This window comes from the organism of the source record quoted next, unplaced genomic scaffold (assembly GCF_019419815.1).
Source record: "Pyrus x bretschneideri cultivar Hongxiangsu unplaced genomic scaffold, Pyrus_bretschneideri_v1 Contig48, whole genome shotgun sequence".
NCBI classification, from domain to species: Eukaryota; Viridiplantae; Streptophyta; class Magnoliopsida; order Rosales; family Rosaceae; genus Pyrus; species Pyrus x bretschneideri.
In genome coordinates, this window is record NW_025999785.1 from 1,893,809 (window position 1) to 1,920,169 (window position 26,361).

At 39.2% G+C, this 26,361-nt stretch overlaps 5 protein-coding genes across 15 annotated transcripts; all 5 read left to right on the plus strand.

Annotated features, from left to right (window-relative positions):
* The first annotated feature begins 3,166 nt into the window (after positions 1 to 3,166).
* Positions 3,167 to 6,185, plus strand: LOC103962874 (trafficking protein particle complex subunit 6b). The gene is made up of 4 exons (XM_009375643.3): positions 3,167 to 3,381; positions 4,006 to 4,123; positions 4,217 to 4,442; positions 5,883 to 6,185. The coding sequence occupies exons 1-4, from the start codon at positions 3,230 to 3,232 to the stop codon at positions 5,909 to 5,911; spliced, it is 525 nt and encodes a 174-aa protein (XP_009373918.1). The 5' UTR covers positions 3,167 to 3,229; the 3' UTR covers positions 5,912 to 6,185.
* An 865-nt stretch (positions 6,186 to 7,050) lies between these two features.
* LOC125468235 (golgin subfamily A member 6-like protein 1) lies at positions 7,051 to 8,082 on the plus strand (the record flags this gene model as incomplete). The annotated part of the gene is made up of 1 exon (XM_048568316.1): positions 7,051 to 8,082. A coding segment is annotated over exon 1 (840 nt), but the record flags the coding sequence as incomplete, so codon positions are not given.
* On the plus strand, positions 8,063 to 12,493 carry LOC103962875 (FRIGIDA-like protein 5). Of its 3 annotated transcripts, none has more exons than XM_009375644.3 (4): positions 8,063 to 9,370; positions 10,167 to 10,709; positions 11,029 to 11,204; positions 11,321 to 12,493. In XM_009375644.3, exons 1-4 carry the CDS (start codon positions 8,089 to 8,091, stop codon positions 12,242 to 12,244), a joined length of 2,925 nt encoding a protein of 974 aa, XP_009373919.2. In that variant the 5' UTR covers positions 8,063 to 8,088; the 3' UTR covers positions 12,245 to 12,493. The 3 variants fall into 3 exon arrangements, with proteins under 3 accessions (XP_009373919.2, XP_009373920.2, XP_009373922.2); XM_009375645.3 differs by having other exon boundaries at positions 11,032 to 11,204; XM_009375647.3 differs by having other exon boundaries at positions 10,209 to 10,709.
* A 2,786-nt stretch (positions 12,494 to 15,279) lies between these two features.
* Positions 15,280 to 21,030, plus strand: LOC103962877 (FRIGIDA-like protein 5). Of its 8 annotated transcripts, none has more exons than XM_048568613.1 (6): positions 15,281 to 15,455; positions 16,114 to 16,190; positions 16,281 to 17,890; positions 18,659 to 19,231; positions 19,534 to 19,706; positions 19,813 to 21,030. In XM_048568613.1, exons 2-6 carry the CDS (start codon positions 16,162 to 16,164, stop codon positions 20,479 to 20,481), a joined length of 3,054 nt encoding a protein of 1,017 aa, XP_048424570.1. In that variant the 5' UTR covers positions 15,281 to 15,455; positions 16,114 to 16,161; the 3' UTR covers positions 20,482 to 21,030. The 8 variants fall into 8 exon arrangements, with proteins under 8 accessions (XP_048424568.1, XP_048424570.1, XP_048424571.1 ...); XM_048568614.1 differs by having other exon boundaries at positions 16,124 to 16,190; XM_048568612.1 differs by having other exon boundaries at positions 15,281 to 16,190.
* Positions 21,031 to 21,870: 840 nt separating this feature from the next.
* Positions 21,871 to 26,181, plus strand: LOC103962878 (FRIGIDA-like protein 5). Of its 2 annotated transcripts, none has more exons than XM_048568222.1 (5): positions 21,871 to 21,968; positions 22,185 to 23,858; positions 24,372 to 24,944; positions 25,622 to 25,794; positions 25,906 to 26,181. In XM_048568222.1, exons 2-5 carry the CDS (start codon positions 22,205 to 22,207, stop codon positions 26,179 to 26,181), a joined length of 2,676 nt encoding a protein of 891 aa, XP_048424179.1. In that variant the 5' UTR covers positions 21,871 to 21,968; positions 22,185 to 22,204. The 2 variants fall into 2 exon arrangements, with proteins under 2 accessions (XP_048424179.1, XP_048424180.1); XM_048568223.1 differs by having other exon boundaries at positions 24,375 to 24,944.
* Positions 26,182 to 26,361: the final 180 nt, after the last annotated feature.

Here is a 26,361-nt window from a genome sequence, read left to right on the forward strand (position 1 = left end):
ATGAAATTTATAGAAATTTGTAATGAAAAATTTCTCTGGTGCCACGATTTCAATTTTTTTGGTCATTGTGATTGGTTTGATTATAAATTTTAGTCAGTGGTGATTTATGTTTGGGAAAAACAAATCCGTTTGTTTTTAGAAGGAAAAAAAAATTATTTTTTTTTAGTCAAAATGATATGTGATGTGACAGCCCGTCCCAGAAATATTACAACGTACACGTGAAAAGACTATTTTGCCCCTACTTCGATTTCGTTACGTTTATTGGTTGTTTTTGTGTTGTGTTGGCATGTTTTGGGCCACACACTCACACTCCCACACCCCACACCTTTCTGTCCCTTTCCTTGTGATTGTCCCGAGCCTCATTTCCCTTCCCATTCACCATATACGTACGGACACACACCCAAAACCCATTAAACTTCCACAGATCGAGGAAACCAAGGCCATATTCGAGCTCGTGAGGCTTGTAGGAGTCCAACCATACCATTTCCAGGTAAGAACACCATCGTTTTCACGTCAAATCCACAATGTCCGATTTGAGGTACTGTTCATGCACACGTGATTTCTCACATTTTAGGGAATTTCAAGCTTGTAGGTAGCTTGGTGAGGTCTCTAGGAGGCTCGGGGTGGTTCGTTTGAAGAATTTGGACGTCGGAATCACGAGTTTCGAAGTTGGCCGGAGTTAGGGTGATTTTCCAGGTGAGATTTCGTGGTTTTTAGCACTTGAAAGTGGTATGATTGTGTTCCTCTAGTTCTAAGCTTCATTTTGGTACAAATTTTGTGAAATTTGGATGAAAAACGAAGAAGATATCGAAGTTTAAAGTTTTCGCGATTTTCCGGCGCCGGAGGCTCGCCGGAGAAGATGACGGAATATTCTTAACGCCGTTGACGGAATCTGTTAAAATTGACGGAATATTCCCTACGGCATCAATTGACGCCGTCAGCGTGCCAGGCACGTGCCTGCGCGTGGCCGGCGCGTGTGGCCGTGCCTTGGCCAGCGCATGGGGGCGCGTGCGGCGGTGAAAAATTATTTTAAAAATATGAGGATGTTCCTGAGGTTGAGTAGATCACGTTGGTGTATTCATACACCCCAATTGAGCAATGTATGAGAAGTTATTTCTAAAGTTTGGTTATGTGCTTTAAAATTAACCTTTTTATAGTTATTTCGCATATAGGTGAGACGTACCCTGAGGACGAGCGTGGTCACTTGAGGCAGGGGGGCTACGACCCTTCCACTTACCAGTGAGTGGGCTTTTGGTTTTCCGTATATACCTATATACTTATATTTTTCCCAGATATTGACTTGAATTGTCATTTGCCTTATGCCATGCATTATATTATCGTTGTTGTGCATCATTAGTCGTATTATTAGTTGCATATATATATATATATATATATATATACCTATACATATTGGGTGCTGTGGACGCACAGGTAAGTGCCAGGTAAGTGTTATTCATGTTTACATTCAGTAGCGATTCGAGATGTTTAGAGAGCTCATAACCTGCACCCCCGGTGTTAGTGCTCCCGCCCAGAGTAGGGCACAGTCCTTCACGTGATGTTCACCTCCCGCACCATACGCTCAGCTTGGATCCAAGTTAGGTGCACAGTCCTGTCGTACAGACCACATTAGGTGGTTCCGACTCGTAGGTGACCCGCGATTATTCGCACAGCCTTCACGTGATCGTAGCATTAGAGCGTTTATATGTATTACACCTAGGCCTGTCGTACAAACCACTTTAGGTGGTTCCGACTCGTGTGCAGGTTTAGTTTTTGATATTAAGATTTGAGCTCTAGATGCAACCGTACAGGTCACGTTAGGTGACTCCGGCTGCCAGATTATATGTTATTGATATGATTTATACCTGAGCACTTGCATTTCATCCTGAGGTTCCGACATGGCATATTCTTGAGCATAATTGGCATATCTATATATACGTACGTATGTTTATTTTCTGGGAAGTATACAGGTTTTACGGCGAGGGGTTAGAACTTATTTGTTAAATGGTTTTCGAAAAGCTTTGTTTTTGCCCACTCACGCTTTTTGTTTTGCGCCCCTCCAGGTTCTAGCGGTCAAGCAGGTTTGGTGGTTTCCCATAGGGCTTTCCCGGCATTTCTGACAGACGATCACCAGTGTAGGGCCACCTTCGAGTGTACTGTTGTTTCGTCGTTTTCTTTGGACTGCGTTAGGCTTATTGCTCTGAACTTGTGTCTCACTTACGCTAGCACTTGTTCTATTACCTTATGTATGCTAGTTTTTTTTTATTTATTCGTACTTCTTCTATTATTATTTTATTAGCTTCCGCACTATGCACATGATTACGTCACTTCCACGTGACGGCCAGCATGCCCTGATCTCGATCGGGGTGTGTCATGTGAGATTTTCAAAACATCTCATTTTGGTTGTTGAGATTTAAATTGACAAAAGTGGTTTCTGAGATTGTTTACAGCCAATCATTTTGGTCTATTTGTGAAAAATCTCCATTAAAATTCAAGAAACCAATGCAAGGTGAAAGGATGATTTGATACCATCAATTTAACAAAGATCTCTTACTGAAGGATCAAAAAGATTTTAGGGTGATTTCAAATTAGTCTCAACTTTTAAAACATTTTACATAACTATCTAACGTTTTAAAAATTAGACATCTGTTAGGTCACCGACGTTAATGACTTTACCAACATTAACTGATGATGTTTCTAGCATTAAATGGTGAGGTAGACAAACACTAAAGTTAGTCTCTATTAATCGTCATCTTTGGAGCTTTGATTCACCAAACCAATTCCTTTCAACCAAGTTAAGCCATAAATTTGCTTAGCTAAAATGCGTCGATTTGGAAACTCAAAGCTTTATAGACGACTTCAGAGTAAAACCATGCTTTAATAATTGTCCATAACATCACTTAACGTTAGTGAACCTAACAAATCTTTACTTTTTAAACATTAAATAGTTATTCAGAATGTTTTAAAAGATTAGAACCAATTTGAAATTACCTCCTAAAATTCGATAGTTATCCTACTTAACCCTAAATTATTTATATTTTTTATTCACCATTAAAATGTCGTATGGTCGCCCAATGGGCCAATTATCACATACCCACATGCCCATATTTCTATAAGGCTCAACAGTCCACTCTCAAAATCTATTTTTCTTTCTTCTTTTTCTGAAAATAAAAATTAATTTAGAAAGGAAAAATCAGAGAAGAGAGAGAGAGAGAGAGAGAGAGAGAGAGAGATGGGGTGGGAGGTCTCAGAGAGCTGCGTGGATAGTCTACTAACAGAGATGGTCTCCATGTACTGCAATCGGTTATACGCCAACAAGCCCGAGCTCGCCGCCAGTAGGATCGACGCTATTGGCTACCAGGTCGGCCACCAGCTCTCCGAGCGGTACACCTTCCCGCACTCTATCCCAACCACCCCGCCCTCTCTAATTGTTCCTTAATTTCGTTGTAATTGAATTGGCTTTGTTTGATCTCACAGATTTTGGGTTTTTAGATCTGAAAATGCATGTTTTCAAAGTGTTTGATTTCGAAATTTGTTCTCTTTTTTCCGTTTTTAATCATTTGGTAGGGTGTTTGGTTGCTTAGAAAATGTGGGAAATTAATTCCAAGTGTTTGATTTCGAAATTTGTTCTCTTTTTCCGTTTGTAATGATTTGGTAGGGTGTTTGGTTGCTGAGAAAATGTGGGAAAGTAATTCGAAGTGTTTGATTTCGAAATTTTTTCTCTTTTTTGGTTTGTACTGATTTGGTAGAGTGTTTCGTTGCTGATGAAATGTGGGAAAGTATTTGGAAGTGTTTGATTTCGACATTTTTTTTTTCTCTTTTTCCCCATGATTTGGTAGTGTTTGGTTGCTGGGAAAATGTGGGAAAGGAAAGCACATGTATGTGGCATTGAATCCTATGCTATTTTAGGTCTGCTTGTAACTTAAAGTAAACAAAATAATGCTCATTGTAAATCCTAATCAAATTGTAGGAATAGGAGTGTGATTATGGTTATATTTTACTTGTTAGGTACACGATGGAGCGGCCTCGGTTTACTGATCATCTGGATGCAATTAAGTTCATCTGCAAGGATTTCTGGTCCGAGCTCTTCAAGAAGCAGATTGACAACTTAAAGACAAATCATAGAGTAATTTTTTAGAATCATTTATTGAATTGGGGTTCTATATCGGTTCTTTGTTAAGGTTAATTTGATAAGACTAAGACGGTGTTTGTGTTGTAGGGTACTTTTGTATTGCAAGATAATCGATTTCGTTGGGTTTCACGCATGTCACTTGATCCTTCCGAGAATGGAGACTTGTCTCAAGAAAATGCTGAGGCGGCTGAAAACAAGGCAGCACAAGAACCAAACATGCATCTTCATTTCTCGTGTGGAGTCATAAAAGGGGCTCTTCATAACTTGGGGATTGCTTGTGCCGTTTCTGCTGACCCGTCCCACCTTCCTGCGTGTAAGTAGTTCTCTGTTTAGTGCTTTAGAATTATGAATACACTTTCTGTGCATATTTTAGATTCATCTAGCAATGCTGTATACGACGTTTTGTTTAACAATAATAAACCCGTTCAGCTGTAAAATTGAAAATTTTGATATATCTGCGATAATTCATTGTTTTCAGAGTAAATCATCCATAGAATCTATACCCTCTGCAATCCACTTATATGTTAAGCATCACTTTGCAGTGTCAGCTGCCTATATACTCTTTGTAATCTTTCCAAAAGTGGGTTAAGTTATGAAATTTTGGGCAAGTGAATAAGTGTCCGTCTGTATCCCGCTAGTCAAGAGATGATGATTGTCACCTATGATAATTGCTTTAGTGTTTTTTTGACTTATTTTTTAGGTGGTTCATGTTTAATTAGAGAGCAGTATATTACTTTGAAGTGTAGTAGACGGTAAGAGGATGGGAATTTTGTTGTCCAGCCATGCTTAGAATTCCATATTTCCTGGATAAGATGTGACGAAATCAATCATAATCTGCCCTATATATTCTGCTCGTGGGCTCAAGTTTCTGTTTCCGAGAATCAACACTTGGGACGTGTTTACGCATCCGTAATCGGAATGAGAATGTGGAATTGAATTCCGATTACGGAGTACTTCGGTGTTTACTAAACATGGAGGAGTCAAAAAAGCAGTGGGGCCCACACAAATTTTGGAATTCAATTCCTTGTATTGGTGGAATTGGATTTCCTAGATATAGGTGGTAATTCAATTCCTGATTGTTTGAGCAATCGGAATGACACTTTTGTTCCTTTTATGTTATCACTTACTTTTTTTTATTTCCAAGACTATCCTTTATAAACCTATTAAAGTATATAAAATATTTGATTTGGGACAAGGGCATTTTAGTAATCATACTAGTTTATATTCCGAGTCTGCTGAATTAGTAAACAGCTTTATGGAATTCTATTCCGATTCCAGAACATTTAAGTAAACAGCTTCAACAGGAATCCGATTCTGACTTTTCCTCATTCCAACTCCTCCTTAATTCAATTCCTCTTCAATTCAATTCCTCATATTTTCATTACCGTTACGTAAACGTGCCATTGGTGTATCACGGGTTTCACTTTGACTGCCTTACTCTTGGAATACAAATGGTGTTGGTTGATTCAATAGCTTGTCATGCAAACTTGTTTTCTCCTTTAAAAGCATCAAAAGCCTCAACTCTTGAATATTTGGAGTTTTGGATGGTTTTCTCCTTTGGTTTTTTTACGTCGTGCTGCTTTCAGCTTGCTCCGTTATTACAACTTGACATCAATAAATACCTGTGTCTATTTTCTTTCATACATATATTCCATTCGTTGGCAAGTTGGCTTAAACTAAAGGATTATATCTGCTTGGTTTGCTGGCCTCCTTGTAGTAATGATCGATTCTTTTTGCTGAAATTGTTGAACAGGTTCATTCGTGGTTCGTATAAAGCCCTGATGAATGCTTGTCCAAGGAACTTTCGGAAAACTTGTGGTTTAATTCATCAGCTCATCGAGATTTGTAATCTTCTCCTTTCTCGTATGTACAAGAATTTATACTTTGATTTCGGAATTTCGTTGTAACCTTCAAATTGAGATTCATCTGGGATAAATCACAAGATTGTACCTACTGGTGTTGTGAGGGTGCTAATGTAGGAGAATGTCGACAAACATAAATTGTATTTATCCTAAATTCCTAATACAAGACGTTGAGACCACAAGATTTACTTGAACCTTGTTTCTAAATCACATGATCTATTGCCATTTAGTACTACGATATAGTGGTATTCTTCTTCAGCTGTAAGTGAAAAGTCTTAAGTTCGATTATAGCTAAAGGTGATTTCAAACTAAATTAGTAGCAATTGGATTAGGCAGTGACATCTATTTTCATTGTTAAAATATGAAAACCAAAAGTTCTACGCTCCTCGTCTATCTATCCAAGGACCCTTAGACCAACAAGCTAAGTCGTCACACTCAGAAGACCAACTGACATAAAATGGGTTCATCACCATATAGCGTCTCAATTTATTAAAACAATGAGATGTGTTAAAAAATGCTTATGTATGTTATTATTCTATTAAACACGATATCATAGTGACAGTAAACCTTTTTCATATAAGTCATCACTTTTCATCCTAGTCGCACCCTCCTCCTCTTGATCCCATGCATTATTTTAATTTTATTATTTTTCAAATTTCAAGTAAGTAATCATGTCATGTTAATGATTCCAACACCTATTCTTAATTATTTTAAGTAAATAAATACGTCATTAAATCTGAATTATTACTAATAAGAGCAGTTAAAAACTTATTAGGAAATTTATCAGAAGTTATTATAACTTTTAAAATAAACCTCTGTTTGTAATTATTGTATTAAATTTCAATAATCTAGATTTCTTTGAAGGTGTAGGAGAAACGGAACCAAAGAGGATTCCTTTTCCAATTCAAATCCAATTGGGAAACGTATCGACCATCCAGATTCACACGCGTGGCAACCTGCATGCTTTCGTGGCGCACCACTCAATCAACTCCTCTTTGCGTACGGAAGCAAAAGTCGGTTTTCTCTCGGCCTATTTAAACGCTACGCTGTCGTGCTTTTTATCACAGTTTGAGAGAGAGAGAGAGAGAGAGAGCGAGAGGAGAGGAGAGAGAGCCCGACGGTCTAATCCTCTTTTTTCTTTTCTTTTTTTCTAGGGTTTCTGAGCACAGACGATTTTCTTGTGCTCTTGTTTTCTTTGCTTCTCCGCCACCACGACGCCGTTTCGCTCAGGTTTATGCGGTGGCGGAGACAATGGAGAAGATAGAGGCAGAATTGAAGGAGGCGGAGACGAAGCAGAGGAGTCTGAGCAAGGCGTACGAGTGCATACACGCGCAGGCAACAGCGCTTATTATCTTCGCCGTGCAATGGAAGGACCTGGAGGAGCACTTTGAGTCGACTCGGTACTCGCTCGAGTCGCGATTCCGGGAACTCGCCCACCGCGAGACGGTGGTCCGTGTGCGGGACGAGGAGTTGGCGGCGAAGGAGATGAAGTTCAACTCGGAAGTTGAATCGAAAGCGGACGAGTTGGGTAGGATTCAGAGTCTGATCGACGAGAAGGCTGAGGAGGTTATACAGAGTAAGAACCACTTGTATTCTCTCCAGTCTTTGATTCTGGAACATAATAATGAGGTTATGGTGCAAGAAAAGAGGTTGATGGAGGTTGAGAGTTTTGTTGGGGAGAAGAAGAGGGAGTGCGATTCGATTGAGAGACGGGTTAAGGAGCGGATGAAGAAGTTGAATTGGGTTGAGAGAATGGTGGACGAGAAGTCGAAATTGACTGAGTTGAAGGCGGAGAAAGTGCGGGGTTTTGAAGAGGCGTTGGAGAAGTGTGTAGAGAAGACTGAGTTGAAGGAGAGGGAGTTGAATGAGATTATCGGGTCGATTGAGGAGCGCAAGGAGGAGTTCAGTTGGATAGGAGAGCAGATTTTGGAGGCGGAAAAGTTGATTAAGGTGCAAGAGGAGCAGTTGGATTTGAAAGAAGAGAAATTTAAGGAGGCGCAAAAGGCGGTTGAAGAGTGTGACAAAGAGTTGAAATTAAGAGAGGAGCGGATTAAGGAGGCGGAAAGGGCGGTTGAAGAATGTGACAAGGAGTTGAAAATGAAGAAGGAGAAACTTAGTGCGATAGAGAAATCGTTAGTGGAGTGCTTGAATGCCGTGGAATCAAGGGAGACAAAGATTAGGGAAATAGACTCGAAAAAAGATAAAGATTTTTGCTTGCGTGAGAGATCGTTGGAGGAGTGGTCCTGTAAGCTTGATTTCAAAGAGAGGGAACTTATATTGAAAGAGAGAAATGTCGAGTTAAAAGCTGGGGAACTCAGAAAGTCGAAAGAAGAAGGCGAAAAGTATTTGGAATCTCTCTCACAGGGACTTAAGGAGAAAGAGAACCAACTTCAAGGCTTTGACAAAGAGCTCAGATTGAAGCAGAAAGAACTTGATTTGATCAAAAAATCCACTGACGAACGCGCCAAAGACCTGGAATTGAAAGAGAGGCAACTTGAAGATCAGGCCAAAGAGCATTCGTTGAAGCAGAAAGAATTTGATTCGATCAAAAAGTTCACTGAAGAACGCGGCCAAAACCTTGAACTGAAAGAGAGGCAACTTGATGACCAAGCCAAAGAGCTTGAATTGAAGCATAAAGAATTTGATTCGATAAAAAAATTCTCTGAAGAACGCAGCCAAAAACTTAAACTGAAAGAGAGGCAACTTGAAGACCGAGCCAAAGAGCTTGAATTGAAGCATAAAGAGTTTGATTCGTTAAAAAAATTCAGCGAGGAACACACCCAAAACCTGAAAGCGAAAGAAAATACTAGTATTCTTCTTTCTCAAGTGAAAATTGAGCAATTAGAACATATCCCTGCCAACAATGCTGTTGTTCCTTCTCCCGCAAGTAACCAGTCCAGCGTCAATATGGATGGTAGAGGCTTGCTGTTGTTAATAAACGAGCATTTGAAGAACTATGTTCTAGTGGGTAGTGAAATCTCAGCTGTTCTTCAGGCATCCCCAGACCCGGCAAAACTGGTTTTGGATTCTATGCAAGGGTTGCACCATTCAAATTCAAGAGCGGACAAAAGCAGGTGTGGTTATGATTTGAGCATTACTAGAGTGAGTTGTATCCTTTTGTTGGAGACTTTAAAGAGTATCTCCCCCCAAATTAACGCTGAGGTGAAAGAAGAAGCAATTAAGTTGGCAGGTGATTGGAAGGTTAAAATGACGACTAGGATGGAGAATTGCTTGGAGGTTTTGGGTTTTCTGCGGTTTGTTAGTACATACGAAATCACCTCGTTTTATGATGCGATTCAAAGTCTTTGTGCGATCGTTGCTAAGGATGAACACACAACTGAATTATCCTGGCCCCTTGGTATCACTGATAAGGCACCCGGTAAGCTCTTTTTTCTTGTTCATATTTGTACCTGAATTTCTAATTTGCTATTATGTTTCTCATCCCTGTTAAGTCAATAAGTAGAACTCTATATCAGCAGCAAACCAGCAACAGTGCCTTTTAAGGGATCATGTTGTCCATTGAAGATGAATTTCTCGCTAAGGAAACTTATCTCTTCCGATCCTCTCCAAAATGGTATGATAAGAATGGGCAAGTTTCAATTCGACATGCCTTATAGTTGTGCCGTTTAGAGCAGGATTGTATATTAGTCCCTTCAGAAATTCTCAGCCCCTAAGTTACAACTACGTTGTGTATCTCGTTCTCTTCTTATATCTCATCTTCTTTTGTTACCATTTCATCTTGGATCTTCTTATTGCACATTTTACATATACTTCCAAATCGGTCTTTTAGGCCTTCTTTGTCTCAAATGTGCCCATAATACCATCTTATGCTCTTAACATTTGCAAAACAAGCCTCGATCACTCTAGCCAGTCTTGGTACTCTCCCTCGTTATCATCAAATATGTTCTGCTCATTTTCATTTACCCGCTCTCTCAGCAAATCTTCTTTCCGGCTTGAAAAAAAAAAGCTTATATTCACTTCTCTCCTACCTCCTGTCTTGAACTTATTTACTTTGGCTTTGATAGGATCTTTAAGTGATAGCTTATGACCACCACACCTTACCGATTGACTCAAAGCACAACGGGACACAGTGATCTAGATATATTCGATATGTTAAATTTGGAACTATTCACTCTCTAACATGCCTACTGCATTTTCTTTGTTTCTTACCACAGCCAAAACTGAGACACCAGAATCTTTACTGGTAAAAAATGCAGGGACCTTTTCTTCTCCAAATCTTCCACAATCTGCCACCACAGATGCTAGTCATTTGAAGGGGGTTTTAAATGAGATTTTCAGTAGGGATCGTCTGTTGCAGAATGAAATTTGGGCTACTTTTCAAATGTCGTCAGATCCAGAAAAGTTTGTGATGGATGTGATGCAAACTTCTTTTGCTAAATACTGCACAGTAGAAGATGTTGGTTTTAGAGAAACTGTCATGTCGAAGTGCATTTCACTACTCGACAAGCTAATGAGAATTAAACCACATGTTGGACCTCATGTTAACAAAGATGCCCTAAAGCTAGCAGTCCACTGGAAATCGAAAATTGGTGCAGGCACCCAAGCCTTCGAACTTTTGGGTTTTTTGCAGTTCATAGCTACATATGGACTGCTTTCTATGTTTAATAGAGAGATTTTAGTGTTTCTTGGGAGGATTTCTCAGCAGAAGCAGGCGCTAGAAGCATGTCAGACACTTGGTTTAGCTGATAAGATCCCTGGTAAGTGTATAATCTAATGCTTTATAGATGAAGGAGTCTTTTTTATTTCTTTCCAATTAAAACATGCACGAAATTGAATACAATATTAGAGAAAGAAAAGAAATTATGTCGATAAAAAAATTTAAAAACGAGGAATTTTCTTTTACACATGAAAGAACTTCATCCCTTCGTCCCTTTTCTTCAATGTCAATAGCGAAGCATTCTCAATGTTCTGTAATCTTTCTTTCTCAAGATGTAATCTTCAACATTATCTTCTTTATGATGTTTGAAACTTCTTCAGAGCAGTTTGATAAATCCTGCAAATCTGTTTTATATGTAGCAGATTTCATTTGGAATCTTATTGAAAAGAAGCAACTAATTGAAGCTGTTCGATTGATTTGCCCGTTCAAGTTAATTGACAAGTTCCACCCAGTACCACTCTTGAAAGAATTTGTGGAGAATGCAAAGAGGTTGTGCATACAAAATAGCAAGAGAAGTAAATCACTTGATGTAAAGGTACCTTGTAACTTCTTTCGACATCCAATATCTCTTCCTTAAAAATAGTTAAACATAGTACCATCTTCAATGTAAATACACATATACTGACGCATACTTTTTACGTTTGTTCACAGGATAAATGTATAAACAACCAGATTGCTGATCTTAGAGTTGTGATTCAATGTATCAAGGATTGCAAACTCGAGTTCGAGTACCCTTCCAGGTTCATTGAAACACGAATAGCTTTTCTGGAAAAACTAAAGGAGGATCGGAGACGTCCAAAGATATCTCCTCCCTCCAAGGTTGAACAACACAATCAGAAAAATTCTCCAGTCTCCAAGGTTGAACAACAAGAGCAGAAAAAAGCTCCTGCCTCCAAAGTTGAGGGACAAGAGCAGAAAAAGCCGCATGACCCTAGGGTTGAAGGACAAGAGCAGAAAAAGTCTGCTGCCTCCAAAGGTGCGGGGCAAGAGCAAAAAAAATCTCTCTCTAGGGTTGAGGGACAAGAGCAGATCAAATCTCTTGCCTCCAATGTCGAACAAGGGGCAGCAATGCCCCTTGCTTTCATTGTTGAGGGACGGGAGCAGAAAATATCTGTTCCCTCCAAGGTTGAACCAGAACACCACAGAAGTGGTCAGAAAGTTGAGGGACAAGAGCAGAAAAAATCTGCTGCCTCCACAGGTGCGGTGCAAGAGCAAAAAAAATCTCCGTTCTCCAATGTCGAACAAGGGGCAGAAAAGCCTCTTGCTTCCACTGTTGAGGGACAAGAGCAGAAAAGATCAGTTCCCTCTAAGGTTGAACCAGAACAACACAGAAGAGGTCAGAAACGTAGACCCAACACTTTGCCTCATAGGTTTCAACCACAGCAACAGCGTCAAAGCAAGTATCATCGGACATCTGAATCAATCGGCCCAGGGTATCGGAAGCCATCTTTGTGGCATGAAAACTATAGACACCGTGGGCAGTTCGGTGGGGATGACAACAGCTATGAAATTGGTGCTAACGCTGGTACCGGTTTTACTGCCATCCCGAATCCTCGTCCTTGTGTTCCTGATTAGACCTAGTACGAACCTGCTATACATGCTTACTACAAAAGACCGGTGCGTAACTCTGACCTGTCCCAGATCACAGTGCTGCTTACGGGTAACTTCCTCGTAACGTTTCCTCCTGGTTTTTTTTTGGTGGCACAACTTTGGTAGGTTGGCAGCCCGCTCTTTTCTGTAAGTTGCACTACTGCTATTAGGCGAAGCAACCTAATTTGACCTTACTATTGTAGATACCCTTTGACATATTGTCATTTTTTTTTCCTTTTTGGTCCAAAGTTGATATAGTTAGAGCTGTTTTCAAATAGGATAATGCTAGCGAGATCAAAATTTTTAAACCAAATTTGCAAACTAAATGATGCAGTTGATGATTGGATTGTTATTTACGTGTTGATTAACATGCTTACTTCCTAATTTCCTATTAGTTATACATCATTGAGTTTGCAAATTTAGTTTAAATTTTTGGTCTCCCTAACATTACCTTTCAAATATAAGAAGTTTTTTGGTTTGAACGCCCGCACCACGCGTTTTGTTTGATTAGGACTCATTGGGTAACACATATTTATTTTAGGCTTAATTGAATTATTAGTCCCCGTGATGATAAGATAGTTGAAAGATAGCTCATGTGATTAAAAAAAAAAAAAACTAGGATTTAAGTCTCTATGGTGAAGTTTGTTAGGATTTATACTCAAAATTAAAAATTCCGTCGACTTTCTGTTAATTAATAGCATGTGAGCCACACATATTAGGCTAAAATAGAACTCTTCGTTAATTGTTAGCACGGGGGGCTTACATGTAAGGTTAACTTTATATTCTTAGTCTCACATGTGTGCCTCATATGCTAACAATTAATGGAGAGTTGACGGAATTTTCAATTTTGTGCCTAATCCTAATACACTTCACCGCAGAAGCTTAAATCCTAATTTTTTTTAATTACAGGAAGTATCTTCCAAATACTTTATCATCATGAAAATTATTAATCCATTTAGGCCTTTATTTTAACAAATAAAATTAATTTTATCGAACTTGCAACTATAAAAAATACAAGAGTTTTGGGCCCAAAATTTGTAGATGCTTAAAGATTTTTGTCTATGGGTTGAGCAAAATCGACGTTTTAATTTGTCAACAACATTTTCAAATTACTTTGAAATTAAAAAGTAAACAAGAGATTAAGCGCTTAATTCAAAGTCAAAACAAGTCAACGAACGACCAGTACAAAAAAGTTGGACACGTCTCGTTCAAAAAAGTTGGACACGTGGCAAGTTGCATGGTTCTGTGGTCCCTCCTTCTCTAAGAGCAAGCCCAGCGTGGGCTATAGCTTAGGGGACTGTGGAGAGAACAAGGGCCCGAGGCCTCGTGGGAGGGCTCCAGCGTGGGCTAGCCCGACCGAAGGTGGAGGCCCGAGCTCCGGGCCCGTGGGGAATTGCCAGCCCGAGAGCCTGAGGGCCATGTGACGTCAACGCTGACGTCAGGCAATATTAAATTTTTTTTGTGTCAGGCGCGTGCACTCCACTCGCGATTGGGGGCACGTCGCTGACACAAAATCAGAAAAAAAAAAAAAAAAAACTTTGTCAGTTACTGTTGGGAAGCCACGTGGCTTCCCACGGTCCGTGAGATCTCAACGGTTATTTAATTTGGACCGTTCGATCTCAACGGTCAAAAAAAATAAAAAAGTCTTATTTAATATCCACTGTTCGATCTGAGATCAACGGTGGATATTAAAATGCTTTATAAATAAAAAAATAAAAGAAAAAATAGTTTTAAAATTAAGAAAAGTTACCGTTGTGACACGTGGCACAATCTGGAGTGTTGGAATTCAAATTTTTTTATATCCAACAACAGAGATTAATTAATTGAATAAAAATTTAAAAAAAATTGTAAAAAAATTCAAAAAAAAAATCTGAAAAAAATTGTTTTTACTTTTCTATAAATACCTTCTCATTATCATCTACCTTACACAATTGGTTAATAATCTTATCAGAAATCCATCACCAATAATTGTATTTTCGGATAATGACACGTGGCATAACGAGTACGATTAAAAAATTTATCGGAAATCCATCCCCAATAATTGTCTTTTCGGATTTTATGACAAGTGGCGTAACGAGAACGATTAAAAATCTTATCCGAAATTACAAATATAATTATTTTGTATTATTTAATAATACTTCGGATAATGACACGTGGCGCAACGAGAACGATTAAAAATCTTATCCGATATTACAATTAAAATTATTTTGTATTATTTTATAAATAAAAAAAATACTAATATTTTATTGCCTATTGCCAGGGCTATTGAAGTGTAACGGTGGAGATGCAAATGCTATTGCCAGGGCTATTTAATGTTCATTAAGGGCAGTTACTGTTCATTAGGTGGATTGAATAGTGCATTGCCTGGGGGGAGGGCTCCAACGCTGGAGTTGTTCTAAATGGCAAAAATACGGGAACATGGTAGTGGAATGAAGCACAAACTCTTTCCGATTCATGTAGGAGTTGTTGCTTAAGGACCACTGTTACGAGAGTTTAAGTGTTATACGACTCATTTGAAAGTATTTTTAAAATGATTGAAAACGTTTTTAGAAAAAGTATTTTTAAGTTTCAAAAGCACTTGAAGTGCTTTTTACAAGAAGTATCAATTATGTACTTCATGCAGGAAATATTTTAAGTATTTTTCTAGAATTTATTAATATTTTTACTAAGAATTGTTTCTAAAAATACTTTCAGTAATTTGAAAAACAAGCTCATAATATAATTAGGAAAAAATATAAAAAAATTCAAATAAATTATATTATGCCACTTAATGCATGATGTTTTCAACGCACTGAAATTTTTTTCTGGCTGCGGCTCATAAAACGACTGTGTTGCTTCTGGTCTTTGACTGCATTCCTTAAATGTTTTCACAACTTTGGTTGCTTGGTTAAATGGTAAATTCACTTTTTAAGAAAAACCAAACAAAGGAAAATTTGAAAATGCAGGACACGTGTCGAATTTTAAAAGCCTGCCCAAATGTCATTTCAAAGACATGAACTTTTGAGTATTTGTATATTGTATAGAATCATCTGCATGATTCAGAAATGTTGAACTCCTGAGCTCCAGACACAGACAGAGCTTCAAAAAAGTGACAAAAACCTTGCAGGCACTGGCTGGAGGTTGAAGACGAAGAAGCTTGCCCTAATTTTCCCACAAAATCCACTGCAAGAAAAAGTTTGAAAGACCCAACTCGAAGGTATGTCAAATGAATCCCTCTCTCCCTTTCAATTTCTGAGAAAATGAATAGTATTTCTAGGGTTTGGAGAAAATGAACAGTCCTTTTAGGGTTTTTATTCTTTAGGGTTTTGGGAAATGTACCTTCCATGGCAGTGATACCAAGCACAATGCTTTTTTCTGCTCTCCCCTGTTACTCTGTTTTTAGGGTTTTGGGAAAATGTAGCTTCCATGGCGGGAGAGCTAGGGTTTTTATGTTTATTTTTCTCCTTCTTTTCTGAAGCTTGTCTGCTGCAAACAAAAGTCAGCAATTGCTGCCAGCTTTCACACTTCTTTCGGCTGCTACATGAAACCAACAGCAGCTTCAGCTGCCTCTGAAAAATGGAGGCAGACCTCCTATTTGGGGTGCCCTTCCCATCCCCTCCTATTTTGTATCGTCACAATTAAGCTACGTCAACATTTTATATTGATTTTTTTATATAGAGATAATAAGACAAAAAACAATAGGAATGTAAAATGTTGACGTGGCTTAGCCACAGGAGAGGATGGGAAGGGGCACCCAACAGGAGGCAGACAATCTGCCTCCTTGAAAAATGCCAAAAGAAAAAACGAAGGCTACTTCCTAGTCTTTATTTTTTCTTCCCCTAGCAAACATCATCATTGCTAACTTTTACTATTAGTGGAAAGTAGATGCAATTTGGCCACATATTCAACAAAATGTACCTTCCATGGCGGGAGAGCTTTTCAGGGAAACCAGGTTTTTTATGTTTCTTTTTTATTTGCTTGAGCTTTTCAAACTCTCTGTTCTCCGTGGCCGTGTAGCCTTAACAAGTTGGGGTTTTTACAGGGGCAGGAGAGTAAGAATGGAAGAGAAAGGTTTAAACTTGGAAGAATCAGAGTTGCGGCAGAGAAAGGTGGCCCTGCAATTTAAGGACCTTTTGGACTGTGTTGATTCTATGCGGGACGAGATCCTCAGTCTATTTCAAGAGGTCCAGGATAAGGAGAAGCAAAGTGGAGTTTTGCGGAGCCAAGTCAAAGCCAAATCCGAGGAATTGCATGGACTTGAGAGGTTGATTGAAGAGAAATCAAATGAGGTTGAATCACTCAAGTCTTCCTTGTGCGACTTTCAGTCATCGATTGAAGAGCACAATGAGGAGCTTTCTGCTAAGGAGAAGCGTCTGGAAGAAGTTCAGAGATTGGTTGGAGAGAAAGAGAGGGAGTATGATTCTATCAAAAAAGGGATTGAACGTGGAAAAAGTAAATTGAACTGGTATGAGGAAGCTGTGGAAGAGAAGTCAAAATTGGTTGAGTCGAAGGAGGAAAAATTGAAAGGGGTTCTACGAATGTTAAAGAAGTATGATGAGGACATTGAGTTTAGAAAGATGCGATTAAATGGGATTCGGGGATCAATTGAGGAGCGGAAGAAAGAATTTGCTTTGAAAAATAAGCAAGCTAAAGAGGCGGAAAGAAAGGTTGATCAATGTGACAGAGAGATGAAGGATAAAGAGAAGAAACTTAGTTCGATTCGGAAATTGATTGAGGAATCCTCTAAGAAAATTGAATTGAGAGAGAAAATAATTGATGCAATGAATTTGAAAGTGAAAGATTTTTCTTTGCTGAAGAAATCCATGGAGGAGTGGTCCACTAAACTCGAACTGAAAGAGAGAGAATTTGAGTCAAAAGTTAAGGATCTTACTTTCATTCAAAAGAGAGTGAATGAATGCCTCAATGAGGTTCAGTTGAAAGAACAACATTTCGATTCACTTGAAAAATTGATTCGAGAAGGAAAGAAGAATTTGGATTCACAAGAAAAGTCGTTACAAGAATGCTCCAATGATCTTGAATTAAAAGAGAGGCAGCTTGAGCAGCGGGCTAAAGAACTTGAATTGAAACAGCAAGATATTGTTTCGATTCGAAATTCTACCCCTGATAACAGTGTCATTGTTTCTTCTTCCACAAGTAATCAGTCCAGCATCAACAGGGATGGTGAAGGCTTGCAGTTACTCATGAAGGAGAGTTTGAAGAGAATTGATTCATTGAGTAGTGAATTGTCAGCTTTTCTTCAAGCATCATCAGACCCAGCAAAATTGGTTTTGGACGCAATGGAAGGGTTTTACCCTTCAAATTTGACTGAGGACAACATGGGGCTTAATTATGATTTGATAGTTATTAGAAGGAGTTGTGTTCTTTTGCTACAGGAGCTGAAGAGGTTAACACCACATATCAATCCTCTGGTGAGAGAAGAAGCAATGAAGTTGGCGAATGACTGGAAGGAAAAGATGACGGTGGTAGCTGAGAATAGCTTAGAGGTTTTGGGTCTTTTGTGGCTTCTTACGGCATTTGAACTGACCTCAACTTATAATGCGAGAGAGCTTCAAAGTCTTCTTGCTTTAGTTTCTCAGCCAGAACATGCACCTCAACTGCGCCAGGCCCTTGGCATGACACATAAGGCATCTGGTAAGAACTGGCATTTTCTTCTCAGCTAAAACATATTGTGCGTGTGTGTTATATGCAACTATACGAGGGATATTCTTCTCAACTAAACGTATATTTATATCTAAGTTACTTTTGAATGATATGCGAAGGTTTCGCATTCTCATTATGATTCTGATTTTGGAATAGTAACAGATGGGATATCAAAGTTGGAATGTTTATAAGGATTGCATTGCGTATATAGATACAATTTACCATATATAGCTAACGCTTCTTGAAAAATAATCTTGGCTCCGCCACTGCGTAGAAATGATCCCTGCATTAGCTGGTGTTTATTTAGTCATTTGGATAGTAACTGGCATGTTTTTAGCTATGCATCACACACCTCCTTTGGATCTAGCTTTCAACAGCGTAGAACACATTATGAGAGTCTAATAATTAGGTACACTCTGGGGAAGGCTACTCGTTCTCTAATATTGGCTGGTGGTGCAAATTTGGCATATACTCTTCAGTTTGCCTTTTAGGCTGTGCCTTTCTGATTTACGCATAATACCATCTGATATCTGAACTACGAAAAAGAAGCATTTTCTTATTTATGTTTAGGTACTTTTTTATTTATATGAGTTTTTCTCGGTATAATTTGAACCAAAAAGATATGCCCACCGCCACCTATTGGTTAACTCTTGAGTAGAAGCACAAATGCCACATAATGTTGTAGATATCTTTTATTCAAAGTTATTAGTGTACTGACCTGTGCACTGCCTGGATTTGTTTCCTTTTGCAATTCCATAGCAGATAGCGCCCTCCCTATCAAAATTGAGGAACCAGAACCCTCAACAGTCAGAAATGCGGCTGCTTCTCCTTCTCCAATTCTTCAACTAAATGCGAATGCCCCCACAGATGCAAGGAATTCGCAGGGGCGTTCAAATGAGCATTTAAGTGGGAATGATTCAGCTAATAATGAATTGCTTGATGTTTTACGACTGCCGGTAGACCGAGAAAAAATTGTTTTGAACTTGATGCAAAAATCTCTTCATCAGTACTGGAGCAATAGAAATGTTGGTTTCATAGACAATCTCGTGAAGACCTACATTCCCATGTTGAATGAGCTGATGAAAACCTCATCAAATGTTGCCCTCGATGTGAAAAAAGAGGCAACAAGCCTAGCAGTCCAGTGGAAAGCAAAAATGAGAATAGATAAGGAAAATTCATTGGAGATTTTGGGTTTTTTGCAATTTGTGGATACATATGGATTGCTTTCGACCTTGAGTGTAGATGATACTGTGATGCTTCTTGGGATTATATGTCAGAATAAACCGGTCCTACAATTATGCCCGATACTTAGTTTTGCAGATAAGATCCCTGGTAAGTTTCTCGACCATTGACATTCGTATGTGATGTTTGTATTCCATTACATTTCTCTACAGTTTACTATATTTTGGCTCTAGATGTTTGTAACTGTGAATGCCTTAGATGTCATTTCTGTGTCCATAGTGTTGGGTGATAGCTTGGGGTTGGTTACTGCCTTAAAAAATCGTGTTTCTTGTTGATGGCTTTGCTAACAGTAACTTCAAGTTTGGGTGGTGAAACTGTCATTTTTCAGTGAAACTGATCAGGAGCAGTTTGACGAACGTGCCATTTGACGAACCTGCCATTTTGTTTTGCAGGTTTTATTTGGAATCTGATTGAAAGGAAACAGCCGATTAAGGCTGTTAGATTGATTTGCACCTTCAAGTTAACTGACAGGTTCCCGCCAGTGGTACTCTTAAGTAAATACGTGGAGGATGTAAGGAAGTCTTTCCGTGCAATATTACAGGGAAAGAAAACAATTTATGAAAAGGTATCTTTACTTCTTCTGGACATCTAATAGCGCTTCTTCTTAAGTGGTTCAACCAAGGACTCCTTATTGTATATATATATTTATCAAGGCTTATTTTTTCTCACAGGATAATGTAATAAACAACCTAATAGCTGATCTGAGGGGTGTCATTTGGTGCATAAAGGATCTCAATCTTGAGTCCGAATACCCTTATAAGGACATTGAATTGGAAATAGTTCAGCTGGAAAGACTGAAGGAGAATTTGAGACGCTTGCCAACGGCTATTGCCTCCACTTGTGAACAACAAGTACATGAAAGAAGGAAGAGATGCAGTACTAGTTCTGCCCCCCAGTTTCAACCACCAGAGAAACGTCAAAATAGAAGTCATCCGACAGCTGTAGCAGCTGCTGCTAGATCCTGCACAACTTTCCGTTTGCAGTTAAATTCGTCATCTCAGCTCTTTGGAAATAATGGACACCCTGGGCAGTTTAGTATGGCTGCCAACCACCATGAAACTGGTGGCAGTTTTGGTTCTATGCAGTTGACTTCGTCGTCTCAGCTGTATGAAAACTATGGACACCCTTTGCAGTTTGCTATGGACCATGAAATTGGTGCTAATTTTGGTCGCAAGCAGTTCAGTTCATCATCTCAGCCGGCTGAAAATTTTGGATTCCCTCCCTTGGCTTCCAACGATCATGAGATTAGTGGTAATTTCAGTGCTATGCAGGATGCCGGTTTATGTAACTCTAATCAGTTCTTTCCCAGCACTCATGGTTCTGGCCCTAGTGAAACCTAGCAGGGAACCCTCCACACATGCTAACTTCGATGAACCACTTTCAACCCCAGTGTACAGTTTTGATTCTAGCTTACACCGTCCTTATACGGTTATAACATCTTCCTTGAGTCACACGTAATTGTATCTACGACGCAAATTCAGTAGGTCGCCAGCCTGCTTTCTGTTTGTGGGTTGCATTACTTCCCTTTGACTGTTGTAGTGTAGAGTCCTTGGCATGTTTAGAAAACATTACTGTGTATGGCTTAGGATGTTGCCCAAATTCTTGCTACTGAAGTTCAAAGCATTTTGGGTATTTTCTATGGTGCTCTGGGTATCTTATACTACGGAGTTTTTAACTGTTAGAATATTATTGGTCAAAAATACACCGACCAAGTTTTAACGGTTAAACCCACAGTACAGGATGGTCCATATTACAGGATACTTCGAAGCACCGTAGAAATTTTTACCATTTGGATAGCAAATCAAAACAAGTGTCTTTCCTATTTTGATGCCAAATTATATGTTTTTGTTTTCTCTATGCAAAAGACAACCATACTACGAACTCTTTCAGCTGATAACTCAAAATATGTCCTCTTTCTGTTTCTGTACGAGTTATATTGGAAGAGGGAGAATTAAACACATGACTACAGGTGTAGAGATAAATGCTTGTAACTTCTTGAGTTATATGTCATAAACGTTCTTAACTTCTTGAATTATAAATCATAAATGGTTGCAATGAATATCGTACTTCCTCAGTATTTTCTCCTAAAGAAAAAACTTATCAAATTTTTTCATAGAAAGATAACTATTCATCAATTTTTATTTAAACAGGTTGGATGTCCCATCAAATATTGGAGAAATTTTTAGTGTGTTGGAAACACGGCTTGATATACCAAGTGTCATAGTACAAGTGATTTAAATTTTTTTTTTTTAAAGTAACTACACTTATATTATGACCAAAATATGGATCTGTTTCCCTGAAGACTGTATTTCCTTGGGATCCCCATTTCCTTCTAACATAAGACCAATTTTGGAGAGATTTTTCAATGTGACCGGTACACGAAGTGGTACAGCACGTGGCACTACACAAATGGTGAGATATGTGGGCTAAAAATTTATTAACTTAAAAAATAAAATTTATCATCACTCATATTAAAACACGTGGTGTATTACTTATGCCACAAATAAAATTTTCTTCCAATTTTGACCGATCATAGGCTAAGGCGGGAAAACGATAGACACGTGGCAGTCACGGGTACGGAACAAGGCTCGTTTCTGATTGGCCTAATGGCCATACCCGGTTAGACTCAATCCTATCCGTTGACTCACCACATCTCTAAACCAACAGCCCAGATGCATCTTACAATTAATAAACCCACTGAGCCCTGTAGAGAATGATTCTGCATGAGCTCTCGCCTCTGAGCTACTGAGAACGTCGAGCTGAAGAAGAAAGCTTGAAGCTTCCGCCATTGCCGATACGGCGTCGTATTGTAGAGAAACTGACTTAGGTACGTCGACACGGTGTCGTATTGTAGCTCTCTCCCTCGCATTCTGGTTCAACATCTCACCTCCTCTGTTCTAGGGGCTTTTTTCTGAGAAAATTGGAAATGTACCTTGTCTGATCGCCATGGCACATTAGGGTTTTATCATTTTGCTTTCTCCATATTCATATGGCATAGTATTGCAGAATTTAGGGTTTCGATGTTTTTTTTGTTTTGCTGCAGAAGTTGCAGGGACTTCAAAGATGGAAACTATGGTGTCCGGTTCAGATGAACCGGAGTTGAAGCATAGGAATCTGGTCATGCAGTGGAAGCATCTTTTGGACCACATTGACTTGCTCCAGACCCAGTTTGAAGAGCTTCAGGAACGGTTCGACTCGGAGCGGAACTCACTCCGGACCCAGCAGCAGGAGGTTGAGAAGCGCGAGGAGGAGTTGGGGGTTAAAGTTCTGAACTTTCAATCGGAATTGGAGTCCAAAGCTCAGGAATTGTATGAAATCGAGAGAATGGCGAAAGAGAAAAGAAGGGAGGTTGGTGGTAAGGAGAAATGGTTGTTGGAAATTGAGGAGTTGGTTAGGGGAAATGAGAGGGAACGTGATTTGATAAAAAATGATATCGAAGAGCAAACGGAGAAATTGAATTCGGTTGTGAAAAGTTTGGATGAGAAGTCTAGGGAGCTGAAGGTGAAGAAGGAGGTCGCTGAAGTGAACGGAAGGCGATTAAATGCGATGAAGGGGTCTATTGATGAGACCGTGAAAGATTTGGTTTCGAAACAAGAGCAGGTTAAAGCGGTGCAGAAATCTCTCGAAGAATGTCACAAGGAGATTCAATCGAAAAAGGTGTTACTTGGTGGCCTTGAGAAATCGATTAGGGAATGTTACAGTACACTCGAATCTAAAGAGAAAACCATCAGGGCAATGGAGTTGAAACAAAAACAATTTGAGTTGGTGGTTCAAGAGTGCCAAAAGCATTTGGATTCAAAAGAAAAGTTGTTGCTAGAAGGTTGCCATGGACTCGAAATGAAGGAGAGGCAACTTGAAGAACAGGTCAGAGTGCTTGAATCGAAACAAAAACAATTTGAGTTGATGGTTCAAGAGCGCCAAAAGCATTTTGATTCAAAAGAAAATTTGTTGCAAGAAGGTTTCCATGGACTCGAAATGAAAGAAGGGCGACTTGAAGAACAGGTCAGAGAACTTGAATCGAAACAAAAACAATTTGATTTGACGATTCAAGAACGCCGACAAATTTTGGATTCACAAGAGAAGTTGTTACAAGAAGGTTCCCTTGGAGTTAAAACGAAAGAGAGGCAGCTTGAAGAACAGGTCAGAGAGCTCGAATCAAAACAAAAACAATTTGAGTTGCTGCAAAAATCCAAGGAAGACATCCAAAATCTGAAATCCAAGGAGAAGAATAATTGTTCCTGGGATGGCAGATGCTTGCAGTTGCTCATGAATGAGCACTGGACGAGAACCGATTTTGTATGTAGTGAAATTGCAGCTGTTCTTCAGGCATCATCTGACCCAGCAAAGCTCGTTTTGGATGCAATGCAAGGGTTTTACCCTTCAAATCGGACCTTGGACACCACTGAGTTTGTCTATGATTTGACAGTTATTAGGAGGAGTTGTATTCTTTTGTTACAGCAGTTGAAGAGATTCTCACTACAAATCATTCCTCAGGTGAGAAAAGAAGCAAGGGCTTTGGCGGCTGAATGGAAGGCTAAGATGACTGTGGCAACCGAGAATGGATTGGAGATTTTGGGTTTTCTGGAGCTTGTTTCTGTGTATGAAATCACAACTGTTTATGATTCGAAGGAGCTTCAGAGTTTTCTTGGTATAGTGGCTCAGCACGAGCAAGGAACTGAGCTATGCCAGGCCCTTGGTATCACAGATAGGGCACCTGGTAAGCTCTTTTCCAGTCCTATTTATGTCAGCTGTTTATTCATTTCAAAATTGCAGATTATTCAGTTAATCGAAGATGTAGTTGTTATATCATGTAGAGAAGATAGGGCTTTAAAGTTTTGCAAGTAAATACTTTCTCCTTTTTGCTGGCCTCAAAAAACGTAATCAGTTCTATTCGTCCCAATTTTGTAACTGTGTTATTTAAGGATTTCGCATCTGCTGTTTCATGTTCTCTTCTCATTTGTCATGTAAGTATCTTAGTGATGGTATCTGGTGCCGCACATACTCTTGCTTTGAACCGCTTCATCCCAGATCTCGTTATTGGAGTTCTGCAAATTCTTCTAATTTGATCTTTTAGTTAGCCGCTGTCTCCAATTTGCACATAACACCATTGGTGTCTGATACATGCAAAACACAATGGCTATGCCATACCCCAATCCTACTGCTTACCACTTTAGTAAAGCACAACCCCGGCAAGTAATCTTTTTCTTTTTTTCTTCTTGCCACTGCACAGCAGGTAACAGCGTTTATTTGCCTATCAAAATTGAGGAACCAGAATTTTCACCTGTTATAAATGTAGCAATTTTATCTTCTCTGGATTTTCAACCGAATGCAAACACAGATGCAAGGAATCTGCAGGGCTCTACAAATGAGCATTTAAGTGAGAACGAGTCAGTACAGACCAAAATGCTTTTTAATCTACAAATGTCAATGGACCCAGGAGAAGTTGTTTTGAAGTTGATAAAAGAATCTTTGGCTCAGTGCTGGAGAAAAGGAGATGTTGGTTGTGAATCTGCTGTCATGGAGGATAGCATTTCCCTGTTGAATGATCTAATGGATGTCTCCATGCCTATTGGACCAAATGTGATAAAAAATGCAAAAGAGCTAGCAGTCCAGTGGAAAGCAAAAATGAGAGTTGATTCTGAAAATTCAATGGAGATTTTGGGGTTTTTGCAGTTTATAGTTACATATGGATTGGTTTCTACCTTTAGCAGAGATGAGATTGTAAAGCTTCTTGGGACGATTTGTCAGCATAAAAAGGCCTTGGAATCATGCCAGGAAATTGGTTTTGCAGATATGATCCCTGGTAAGTTTCTTGAAAATCAACTTTCATAGTGTGGTGTTTTGTTCAGGACCATTGCTCTTATCTGTTTCTTTTGGTTGTTCACAAATTTTCAGCTATAGCTGATTGTAATTATGAGTGTCCTAGCTAGATGCCATTCATGTGTCCATTGTGCTAGGGTGATAGCTTTGGCTGTTTTACACTGCCTTCGGGATTTAATTGGGTGAATATTTGCCAATGGCTTGAAGATGATCGATGGAAAACTTCATGATTCAGTATAAGCTATCATGAAAATGTACATGAAGTTTAGAAAGAGAATGTTTACAGGCTAGACTGAATTTTCTTTGTGGATGTATTATATATTGTAAGGCGAAAGTTTTATTACTGTGGTTCAGAAGCTCTGAAAAATTTACATACAAGTGTCTTTTGATTCGTTTGATAGATAGTTTTTCTGAATGGTTCTCTTCTCCTCGGGTGAGAGTTCCAGTAATTGGGAACAAAGTTAGGATTGCGTCCTACGTTTTACCTGCATAATTAGGTTGCGTTCAAATTTCTTTCCCACCTCAAATATGTTTTCTTTTGATAATGCATTTGCTAGTGGTGACTTCTTTAAGTTTAGGTAGTTATAATTTGCAATTCTCCTTACGGAAATTCTCTGGAGCTGTTTGATGAATCCGTCAATTTTGTTTTACATGCTGCAGATTTTGTTCAGGATTTTATTGAAAGGAAGCAACTGATTGAAGCTGTCAGCTTGATTTGCACCTTCAAGTTAACTGACAGGTTCCCGCCGGTGTTACTCTTAAAAGAATACGTGGAAGTTGCAGGGAAGTCTTACTGCACAAAATGGCTGGTAAAAAGATCACTTGATGAAAAGGTACATTACATCTTCCTTGGACATCCTATAGCTGCTGCTCCTTAAATAGTTAAATTCGGGATCATTTTCGATGTAAATGTACATGTTTCAAGCCTTTACTTGTGCTCACAGAATGAGGTGCTAGACGACCACATAGCTGGTCTGAAGGCTGCGATTCAATGTATCAAGGACAACAACCTCGAGCCAGAATTCCCATACAAGGACATAGAAAAAGAGATAGTGAAGCTGGAAAAGCATAAGCTGAATTGGAGATGCTCGGTTCCACTTGCTGCCTTCAAGGTTCAACGAGAGCCCGAGAAAGGGAAGAAACCTGATACCACCCGTGTATCCTTCAAGATCAAACCGCCAGAACAGCGTAACAGTACGCGCCTCAAACGGGTGGCCTGATGGACTAGTGTGCATGGTAAAACCGGAAACCTTGACAGTAGTATTAGCCTCTGATTACCTGCTAATTGCAAAGTTTGATAGGTTGTTGTCAGGTGCTTTCTTTTGAGTTGCATTACTTGCATTTAGGAGAAGCAAATACTTCAACTGAAAGAAAATGCCTTGAGAGATATATGAAGAGAA

Bases quoted from the DNA above. Each gene is read 5' to 3' on its own strand.
- LOC103962878 (XM_048568222.1), top strand. From the start codon at position 22,205: ATGGAAACTATGGTGTCCGGTTCAGATGAACCGGAGTTGAAGCATAGG. The intron at 23,859-24,371 runs GTAAGCTCTTTT...GCCACTGCACAG, and splicing joins TATCACAGATAGGGCACCTG to CAGGTAACAGCGTTTATTTG. The intron at 24,945-25,621 runs GTAAGTTTCTTG...TACATGCTGCAG, and splicing joins TTTTGCAGATATGATCCCTG to ATTTTGTTCAGGATTTTATT.
- LOC103962875 (XM_009375644.3), top strand. From the start codon at position 8,089: ATGAAGAAGGAGAAACTTAGTGCGATAGAGAAATCGTTAGTGGAGTGC. The intron at 9,371-10,166 runs GTAAGCTCTTTT...TTCTTACCACAG, and splicing joins TATCACTGATAAGGCACCCG to CCAAAACTGAGACACCAGAA. The intron at 11,205-11,320 runs GTACCTTGTAAC...GTTTGTTCACAG, and splicing joins GTAAATCACTTGATGTAAAG to GATAAATGTATAAACAACCA.
- LOC103962877 (XM_018651303.2), top strand. From the start codon at position 16,162: ATGGCGGGAGAGCTTTTCAGGGAAACCAGGTTTTTTATGTTTCTTTTT. The intron at 17,891-18,658 runs GTAAGAACTGGC...GCAATTCCATAG, and splicing joins CATGACACATAAGGCATCTG to CAGATAGCGCCCTCCCTATC. The intron at 19,707-19,812 runs GTATCTTTACTT...TTTTTCTCACAG, and splicing joins AGAAAACAATTTATGAAAAG to GATAATGTAATAAACAACCT.
- LOC103962874 (XM_009375643.3), top strand. From the start codon at position 3,230: ATGGGGTGGGAGGTCTCAGAGAGCTGCGTGGATAGTCTACTAACAGAG. The intron at 3,382-4,005 runs GTACACCTTCCC...TTTACTTGTTAG, and splicing joins GGCCACCAGCTCTCCGAGCG to GTACACGATGGAGCGGCCTC. The intron at 4,443-5,882 runs GTAAGTAGTTCT...ATTGTTGAACAG, and splicing joins CCCGTCCCACCTTCCTGCGT to GTTCATTCGTGGTTCGTATA.